Consider the following 10,414-nt stretch of genomic DNA (forward strand, 5'->3'; position numbering starts at 1 on the left):
AAGCAGGAATGTTGGACAAGATGACCCACTGTGGTCCACCCCAAGCTGATCTCTGGAACTCTCCCTGGAGCTTTCTCCAGGCTGAACAGCCCTGACTCCCTCAGTCTTTTCTCATAACAGGTCTGACGAGCATTTTAACCCTGTTAGAAGGAGGCACCCTCTCCAAAGTCCTCACGATACCAACTCCTCATGCTTTCCAACCACAAACACTCAAGGATGCCTCTCCCAGGGCGCAGACCCCCCAGGACAGCCTCCCCGAATCCCCGAAAACAACTGAGGTGCGACTGATGCTCCACAAGAGGGATGCTCTGCCCCCACCACCCACCACCTCCCCAGCCTCTCATTTTTTTTTCAGCCTTCACTTCTGGTTCATTACGCAGCTGTCGCAGGGAGAGCAGCGCCGTGCTGAAGGCGGGGGGTGTCGGCGCTGCCGAAGGGGCGCTCAGCCCCGGCTCTCCCATCCCGGCTCCCGCATCCCGGCGCCGTCCCTCTCCGGGAGCCGCCCCCGGCAGCCGCCAGTGGCGGGGGGCGGCCTGGGGGGAGTTGTCCCTTGGCCCCCGCCCCCGGAGGCGCGGCCCGGCCCCGCTGCCGGGTAGAAAGGGCCGGGCCGCGGGGGCGCAGCGGCAGAGCGGAGCGCGGGGCCCACGCTGCCGGCATGGCTCTGGATTTCCTGGCGGGATGCGTCGGCGGTGAGTGTCGGGGTCTGCAGGGGGAAAAAACAAACAAACAAACAAACAAAAAATCGTTAAAAAATAGTGGGGAAGGGGGAGGGGGAAAAAAAAAGGGAAAGGGAAGCGAGGGAGAAGGGGGTGAGAGGAAAATAATAATAGTGAAAAAAGCAGGCAGAAAAAAAAAGCTGAAAGGGGAGAAATATGAAAAGGTAGGAAATAGAGGAGAGGTGTAGAAGGGGATAGAAGGAAGTGTTTTTGAAAGGCGGAAGAAAGGCAGGCAGGTCTGCGGGGAGGGCTGGGCGCGGCGCTGTTATTTTGGGAGCGGAGGATGGTGCCGGGGGCGAGGAGAGCGGCCCCCGCCGCAGCAGGGCCCGAGCCGGGCGGGGGAGGCTCTCGGGCTCCCGGGGCCGGGCACCCTCCCCTCCGCGGCCTGGGGCTGCCCCGGGGGCTGGAGGAGCGGAGGATGGGGCCGGGGGCTCTGGGCTCTGGGGCGAGGTCGGGAACCTGAGCGCAGCCACCCTGGGCAGCTTTAAGATGGAGAGGAGAGAACGCGGACGCGCGTCCTGCGCTCCCCCGCGCATCTGCGGCCGGCCTGCCGCCTGCTACGCTTAGCAGCTATTATTAAATTGCGTTCAGGAGAACCTATTCTCGCCTCTTTTCGGGTATTTGCGCTTGCCGTTTTTCTTGCCGACCTGGCAGGCATGTTTTAAATTGCATTTTTTCCCAGCGTCTCTCCGATTTCGTCCCGGTGCTCCTTGCCTTGCCAGGGTTCCCTCGGGGTCAGCTGTGCCGCTGGCCTTTCCGCGCCGAGCGCGGTGCCCGCTGCTGTTCTTCTATCTTGGGCTGTGTTGCGGCCGTGCTGGCCTTAAACAACCTGGACTGCACCACCGTGGAGCAGGCACTGCGCTGCTGCCACAGGCTCCCCCGCGAGAGGGAGGGCAGCGAATCCTTCCTCCCTCCCTTCCTTCCTTCCACAAACGTGGGAAGGTGCGCTCGGAGCTGGCGCTGTTGACATTAAGGATTGCCGGCTCACGCGAGTGCAGAGCCGGAGGGTTCATTGCTTCAGCCTGGGTCTGCAAAATCCCTGTGTTCACATTGGTGGAACTAATAGGCCTGCATGTGACTTCTTAAAAAGTCCTTTGATGCTGGAATAAAGCAAAGGTTTTTAGAGATGCGTTGTCCCTCTGCAGGTGCTGCTGTCACATCTGGAAAGGCTGTAGGCAAGAGAGCAGGAATGTTCTGCTGCCCTTAGAGATGTTTATGTGTTTCCTGTGCCTGCACAGAGTGATGTGTAGATGAAATATTGTACTTTAGAGGAAACCTGCATTTTCTGCCTACTGGACTTGCCTTGAGCTGGGGCCAGGAGTCATGGCTGCACATCCATATGGTGTGGCACAGTCTGTAGTCACACGACCCAACCCCTGCCTGGGGTTCAGAGGCTTCCTGGGGAGCAGAAAGGCACCTAGTACTGGCCTGAAGGACTGAACTGTAGATCTCTTGTCTCCTGGCTTGGTGGGATACTCTTTAACTGGTTTGCCAACTATGTTGTGCGCTCACGCCTCAGGCTGGTGGTCCTGCTTGGGCTACTGTGGCCCCAGACCCAGGGAGAAACTTCAGAGAAATAACCATGGCATTTGTTTCATTTCAGGTGCTGCTGGTGTGCTGGTGGGACACCCCTTTGACACTGTTAAGGTGGGTTAATTATGAAATATATTTGCCTCTAAGTAGAAAACTTAGTTTCTCCAAGGAGTGGGAGAGGAAAAAAAAAATCCCCAGACGCTATAGGACTGTAAATCTGCATGGGAAAGCTTGGAGCAAGCCTCCACAAATACTGTTTTAGATTCTTCAATCTCCAGCTCTCCAGAAGTAAAAACTTAGTAGCATAAACCTTGGCCTTAAACTGCAAGTTCAGTGCAGTAACAATGTGGTATTTGGAAATACAACTTTGCATTGAACTAAATTTTGTTCTAGGCTTGCTTCTCTGCAGCTGTTCAACACTAACTGCTAAAACTGCTTCTCCCTGCATTTGTAACTCAAACCCACTTTGTTAGTAGGTTGAAAGATTGGTGTTTTGTTTTCCTCTCAAGCTCTGCTATTACTCCTTAATTTGTAGCACTAGGTTGAAATCAATAAAAATCCACAATATGGAGCTTGTCTGGGGGCTGTTTCCTCCAAGTATCGTTATATATTTGTATAACTTTCCAAGTAAAATTGATTTTCTGATGGTTAGATGTGTGTGTTAAACATACTTCAGCTACAATAAGTACAAGATTTGAGATCTCCTGAAGGGTCCTTCAGCCAGGGCTCTCAGGAGTCTAAGCCCATCTTTCAGAACAGAATGACAATTTGAGTTACTCTTGGCAGCCTTATCCAAAGTCTTGCACTGAAGAATAGAAGAAGGGCTATCAGTGTATTCACTGCTAAAATACTATATCAGGTCACTTGACTGCAGCAGACAGCATGCCATATAGTAGATCTATATTTGGAATACCTTTACCTTGCTGAATTTAGATATGCCAAGGCTGTGGGCTTATAGTGTTACCGAGGACCCCACCATATTCTGTGTTCCAGTACGTGGTTAATTCAATACAGAATTCCCAAGATCAAGGATCCTCCCTCCCTGCAAGCTTCCAGTGCAAGCTGCTCAAAAAGTAAAATCTGTCTTCTTGTTGCTCAGAATGTGGTAAATTTGACAGTTAAATTATTCAGCTGAATTCTAGAATGTATTCTCAGGAATGGCATCATCCAGACTCGCACAGTTTTTATTATGGTGGTACAGGGCCAGCTGTCTTTTTCTCTCCCATCCTGCCAGGTTTTACATGCTTAGTTGAAGGTCATCAGTCATTTCATTGAATCCAGTAAAAAGTGCTAAAATTCTATGCTCAGACTGAAGGTAACCATGTGTGGGTTTTTTAGGTTTTTTTTTAAGTGGCACAGCTTCTATTGCATGAAATTGAACATTTAACTGTAAAAACTGGGGCTCCCATGCTGGTTTCAGCAGATGTATAATTGCAAAATAGATGTATAGGCTTTGGAAAAAAAAATCTTGCTTTACAATAGAGCAAATAATTTGTTTCTAAGTTTTTTTTATGAAATCCAGCATGACATGATATTTTCACATCCTTTAGAAGGTATTGTAGATGTTTATTTTGTTAGAGCAAATACTAATGTTTGTATTATTAGCGGGCATATTCACCACTGTATGTGGAAAAACTAACCACCCTTTAAGGAAAAACAGAGACATTGCATAACTTGTATATGTGTTAAAAATTAACTTTTTATTGTTCTGCAGTGTTCAGTGGGCTAGCTGGTGGTCACCTTAGACTGTGCATTTTTAGTATAACTGAACAATGGGAAAGCTGCTTAGATAAGCCAAAGTTTTACTTCTGTCTTGGCGTTTAAGCTCTTCTCTCTTTTTTGGCTGGCGCTCGTGTTTCACAGAGCGGGGAGGGGGATGGTGGGCCACGCAGGGAGGCACTGAGCCCGTGGAGTCACCCTGCGAAACCTGCAACTGAGCTGATCTCAGAACTGCCAAACTCTTTATCCCTGGTTTGTTGATGTAATGTATAAAATTGCTTTTTTGCTTTTAACTGCCTTTACTTTCTGAGCTAGGGGCTGTCTTCATTAACAGCAAAAGTGTTACTTTGTTGTAGATGACAGATAAGCCTCATCACGGGAGAGTTACCTAGTAAGTATAGCCCAGGTGAACACTTCTGTTTCTCTCAGTCTTAATTTATTTCCAAATGTATTAGTTCAAGTAAAGAACTGAAAGACTTATGAAGCTTTTCCCCTTTTTAATTTTAAACTGATGTGTCCCTCTTCTACAGCTATGACATGGAGGGAGCGGGGTTTAAATATCCCTTTTATTTATTTTTTTTTTAATGTAGTTTTATTCTGAACTTCTTTCTGCTATGTATTTCTGGCTGTATACACTCCCACACACAGTGCCTCTAAAAATGAATCTCAGGCACACTGCTCTTGAGGTCTTATCCACTACATATTCTTGGATGATGTTTTCATTGCTCAAATACTTCTGGAGTCACTGTTTTCCCACATTATTGAATGCTTGGACTGTTTTGAGGATGTAGTAGTTTGGGTTTCTTTTTTTGGTCTTGAGTGCATTTATGCAAGTCTTTAGTGATATGAAATTACTAGGTGTTATTATTGAACCTAAAACCTTAGTAACAGTGTTTTCCAATAAGAAGGAAGCTAGAATATTGGGCAATGAATGGGACAGGTGGATAAACTTTGCACAATATTTGTCTTTCCTATAGTTGTACACACTAAGAAGCTTGTTGAATATGGCATTAACATGCATGAAAATGCAAGTTTGATGTGCACTCATTGCCATATGTGGCAGTTTGCGAGTGTGGGTACCCTTATGTGACCAGCACTGTGCTCAAGGGAAAGAGGTTTTTCATTCTTAGACCTGGGGAGTCAGTACTCTAAATATTCTACCCTCCAGCAAGGCTTAAGTGGTTAATATTTCACAAATTACTTAGACAAGGCTAGAAGGAGCTGTATGCCACTAGGAAATTCAACCCATAGATATGATTAATTCTGAACTATTAAACACAAGCAAAGATAAAGTAAGAAGTAAGTTTCTAAACTGCAAATCCCCAAAGCCCGTATGTGTGGAAATCAAAGACCAGGTTTGAAACAGTAACAGTCAATTCTAAATGGAGTAAAACATTTGTTTGTGCAATTGGTAAGATTTGCCTTTGCTTGTGGACCTTCTTCTTTAAATTTTGACACTCTGTCTACCCCCCCAAAAGTCACTTGAAGTGACAAAGGATTTCCTTTCTTTGAATCCTAGTGTAAGCCTGCTTTTAGCGCTGAGACGTTGCAAGACCCAAGGTGATCTCAGCCTCCCACTATGGCTGGCATACACTAATGTGCATACTAAAATGGCACTGAAAACTAAAGTTCTGATTTACAAAGCATAAAATAATATCTTGTAGGAAAAATATTAAAACTGTCAATTTCTTTTTGCTTTGAAGAAAGCTAACCTGAATATAGGATTTTTGACAAACCACCTCTATAAATTGTTTTTAGACACACATATTGCAGGTCTTTCATTGCTCTGGTGGTATTTTTTATTACTTTAGACAACCATGAAAAAAAAATTAAGTTCAGGAATCTTTCACATAGATGGAAATTTTTTTCTTTTGCTCAGAGTAAGAAAATGAAGTTTTTTGCCCTGGAGTTGCAGCAGCATTACACGGTTGATAAACATCTTTTCTGAAGAACATTGCAGTCTGCCATGTGGGAGATCAAACACAGATTTATAACTTTATCAGTCCAGTGAAATCAACTTACCGAGTTCATTGCTGAGAGTAGAGCTTTGCCTGAGCTAGGTAGAGCTGAGACTATTTTAAAGTGTGCTGAGGGCAAATAAGCATGAAAAAACAGAATTGGAATTTTCCATGATAGGTTAGACAGCATCTAGAAAAGGGATCTCCTAAGACCACCAGTATATTTATCTCTCCAGCAGAACATACTGTTTCAGTTTTTGAAAAGTTAATCGATTGCTAACATTTAAAGGTTTGAAGCAGCTACACCCTCACCAATTGCTTGCATTCAGCAGGCTAAAAAACTAAAACAGACTAAAATTTAAAAGTACAAATGGCTTTTTATTCCTTCCCTTATACAAGGACAGACATCTTAAGAGTCACTGCCCAGCTACCCTCTGAGGAAAAAAAAATCAGATCTCAATGAATGGGCCCAAATCTGGCATTTAGAAACGCTATGGGTATTTTTGAAAGTTTTAAAAATCCCTTTTAAATTATCCTAATCTCATGCTTGAGTTGCAAATAATTTTTTTTATTAAATTGTCTCAGGTTTGCAAAGGTATTCCTTAGTGTGAACCGAAGTATTCTTGGCAGCTAAAGAAAGTCCCTATTGTGGCCTGTACTGGAAAGCATCTGTTTGAAATTCTAGATGTCAATGTACCCTTCCACTTATTGGTTTGCTCATAGTCACAAGAAGTTAATGATCCTCTTCCCCTCATGTTTCCACCCCCAAACTTAATTCAAAACACACGAGATTTTTCAAATTGTTGTGCCACATATGGCATTCCATTATCCAGCCCTGCTTTTGCATATGCATTGCTGTAGCAAATCTCCACATAGGTACAAGACAGTAGCTTACCCTTTAGGCTGTTCCTGATGTACAAATTGGAATCTCATGCAACTTTTTGTAGGTTCGTCTGCAAGTTCAAAATGTAGAGAAACCTCTCTACCGTGGGACGTTCCACTGCTTTCAGTCCATCATAAAGCAAGAATCTGTAAGTATGAAATTACTGCTTTGTGTTGTTTTTTGTTTTTTGTTTTTTTTTTAATCTTTGTATATTTTGGCTCAGGAGGGTGGGAAAGCAATTTAAAAGCTGACAAATGTTGAAGATCATGAGATAAAGCATGCTCTGAACCTCACCTGACTGGAGGGCAGATACTGTAGTTAGAACTTTGCCAGAGACTTTGTGAAGAAGATCACTAAGTCAGAAGATGGTATTTTGAAGTTAACTTTCAGTTCTTCCTGAAAAGTCTGGTTAAAGAAAAAAAAAAAAAAAGATTGGTGAGGTGTTTTTGCTGCTGAAACTTTAGGACCGTTGTTAAAAAGCTGGCTTCAGGCTTTAGGTAAGCTGTTTAAAAGAAAAATTATAAAATTTGCCAAAAAACTTTTCTCTGGGTGAAGTAAGATTATTTTCTGGATGTGTTCAACAATATTTTTTTGCACTGCTAAATTGCTCAGATGTTTGTGTCCTAGGCAGAGATGAAATTCTTATTACAGAACAAGGTGGTCCTGATGTGGCTGCTGTTAAAAAGCTGGGGTACAAGGGGGAGCCAGAAAGGCTGTGTTCTGCAGTTTGAGGAGCTTCTCCACACCACTGTTAAAAAGGGTTTTTCCTCCCTTCTTCCATTAGGCTTTTGGACTCTATAAAGGTATCGGGTCACCAATGATGGGACTTACGTTCATTAACGCGCTGGTGTTCGGTGTGCAAGGAAACACCCTCCGTGCTCTGGGCAAAGACACTCCTCTGAACCAGTTCCTTGCAGGGTCAGCAGCAGGGGCCATCCAGTGTGTCATCTGCTGTCCCATGGAGCTGGCAAAGACAAGGATGCAGCTTCAAGGAACAGGAGAATATAAACTGAAAACGAAGAACTACAAAAATTCTCTGGACTGTTTGATCAAAATCTATCAAAAGGAAGGGCTGAGGGGTATCAACAGGGGCATGGTGTCTACCTTCATAAGAGAAACCCCAAGCTTTGGCTTTTACTTCCTGACCTATGACTGCATGACTCGGTATCTGGGCTGCGAAGCTGAAGACAGTTACGTTATTCCCAAACTGCTGTTTTCCGGCGGGATGTCGGGAATCGTGTCGTGGCTCTCAACCTACCCCATGGACGTGATCAAATCCCGGCTCCAGGCCGACGGCGTCGGCGGCGTCACACAGTACAACGGCATCCTGGACTGCGTCCGGAAGAGTTACCACGAGGAGGGCTGGAGGGTGTTCACCAGAGGTCTCACTTCCACGCTTCTCCGTGCTTTTCCCGTCAACGCAGCCACCTTCGCTACTGTCACCGTGTTCCTAATGTACATGAAGTCAGAGGACAACCTTCCTGAATGTGAACCCGGCCCGGTAATCCATCAGCCTTCCAGTTTGTGAACCTTCTCTCTTTGTTCTCCTCATCCAAAGCCCGGCTGCTTGGGCTTTGTGAAACGTGAACACTTGACACACACAAGTAGTGTAGATTTATGCTGTCTGTATAAAGAATTCCTAAATGTATCAAATTAGGATTTCATCTCACTACTTGTATAAACAGCATCTTGCCTTATTCAGGACTCCGTATCTACTAGTATTCAAGTAAGAGGGGGACCTGCCTTTTAGAAAGTTGCTGTTGTGGCTCCAGTAGCAACTCCTGGAGAGTGTTCTAGCACCAGAAATTGAGTTTTCTTTCGCTCAGGTTCTGAATGACTGAGTTGAGTTGAATGCAGACATGTTTTCATGAAAGAAATACTCATTTTGTATGTGACAGGCGTAAGCGTTCTCCTCTAAGGTGAAGAAGGGGGAAGAAGTTTAATGGTGGGGGCATTTTGCAGGTAAACCCTGAGCTGTAAAGACATGAACTAGCATTCAGCTAGTCCTTTTCCTTTGCCTTTATATGTCACCGGTTTTAGTAGCAAATTTGTTCATACTGATTTGTAAAAAAAAAAAAAAGAAAAAAAAAATTGTACCTGAGTTACTCCCTGACCTTTCAGCTTTGAATAAATATCTTAAGCACAAAGTTAGCATCTGCACTCAAATGCACTTGTTCCTTTAAATCTCAAGGCTTGTAAGGATTTAGGGAAACTCAAATCTAGTAGAACTGGTGTTGTTTGCCCTCACCTGTTTCTCCTTTGGTGGGTGCACAGACTGCATTGAGCAGTTCAGCCCAGTGGACTTTGTTCTCTGAAGTTAATACAGCTTTGCACCACTTCTCCCAACATGCCCCATGGTAGCCAGTGATGTACAGAAGTCAAAGTCCTGCCTGTGGTATTGCACAAAATGTTTGTGGGTGCAATGTTAGCTTAGCAGCTCAAAGTATCTTAGAAATAAATACATATTTAGGATTGGAGGTTTCATACCTTTCCAGAAAATAGGGGTGTAAGTGTCTGAAATGGTTGCTGTTCAATACACTTGCATTATGAATCTCAACAATACTGATTTTTATGTATTTAGTTACAGTGCTACTGGAAAGAAGACTGAAAAGGGGTTTAGAGAATTTTCTTGTTACATTAATCTGCTGTAATTTTTTTTTTTTTTTTTTTACCAGACTTTTCAGAAAGAACTTAACTAGCCAAAGAGCTACAAACAGTTGTTTAAGATTTGAGCTGAAAGCCACACATATTTGGCACAAACAGCCAGGAGCAAGGGCTGTATATGTGTGAGCAATGTTTTAAAACATATCAAACTAGTTCAGTAAGTACAACTTGTTACACTTTTGGTTGGGACAAGTGCAATATGTGTTTAATTTATGTGAATTTTCTAAAGAAGCGTTCCTTCATAGCATTTTGCACTGTAACAAAATATGCTGGAGAAACCTGTAAAATTGTTATGTCTTTTTATACCTTGAAGGTATGGTGGATGTTTTAGTGCCTACTTGCACTGAGATTCAAATTGAATGTTAAATCTGTCTACTAAGCTGCATATGCACAACAAATCACAGCAAATACCATTTACACCTTTGTACAGGAGTATGTCAAATCTTGTATATATATATAGAGGGAATAAATTTTTTTTAAAAAATTGCCTTTGGTTCTTTGAAGTTTTTTTTTTTTTTTATGTTTTATTACTCAGATGCTTCTTGGTGTTAAATGGAGCTTGCATGAGGATGGGGTTTCTGGCTTTTGCCAGGGGAAACTTGGTCCATATCTGCCTTCTGTGCACCACTGGGAAGGGCAGGGTCTTGCTCTGGCTTAGGCCCCAGCACTGGAGCAAAGAAAGGAAGTTGCCTGACCTCACTTCAAACTGACCTTTCCTCTGCTGAAAGAATAATCCTGCTTCTAAGAGCCAAAGAGCTGCCCCTATTCTTAGACGCTTCCCGTTCTGCATTTATTTGGTTTAATCTGTGCTAATCAGCACAGGGCTGCACAACAGCAGAAGACAAGTCTTGGGTCCCTGCAGGGTCACATCAGAATCAAGTACCAGGCATCCATAACCTCTCTGGGCAACAAGTTCCAGCACCTCACCACCCTCACAGTGT

At 44.0% G+C, this 10,414-nt stretch overlaps 1 protein-coding gene across 4 annotated transcripts; it reads left to right on the forward strand.

Moving 5' to 3' along the window:
- The first annotated feature begins 589 nt into the window (after positions 1–589).
- SLC25A29 (solute carrier family 25 member 29) lies at positions 590–9,960 on the forward strand. 4 transcript variants are annotated; one of them, XM_040066903.1, is made up of 5 exons: positions 623–689; positions 2,320–2,363; positions 4,325–4,359; positions 6,874–6,957; positions 7,594–9,960. In XM_040066903.1, exon 5 carries the CDS (start codon positions 7,627–7,629, stop codon positions 8,335–8,337), a length of 711 nt encoding a protein of 236 aa, XP_039922837.1. In that variant the 5' UTR covers positions 623–689; positions 2,320–2,363; positions 4,325–4,359; positions 6,874–6,957; positions 7,594–7,626; the 3' UTR covers positions 8,338–9,960. The 4 variants fall into 4 exon arrangements, with proteins under 4 accessions (XP_039922835.1, XP_039922834.1, XP_039922837.1 ...); XM_040066901.2 differs by having other exon boundaries at positions 590–689; positions 2,320–4,359; XM_040066900.2 differs by lacking the exon at positions 4,325–4,359 and having other exon boundaries at positions 606–689.
- The last annotated feature ends 454 nt before the right edge of the window (positions 9,961–10,414 follow it).

Source organism: Hirundo rustica, chromosome 6 (assembly GCF_015227805.2).
Source record: "Hirundo rustica isolate bHirRus1 chromosome 6, bHirRus1.pri.v3, whole genome shotgun sequence".
Classification (NCBI taxonomy): domain Eukaryota; kingdom Metazoa; phylum Chordata; class Aves; order Passeriformes; family Hirundinidae; genus Hirundo; species Hirundo rustica.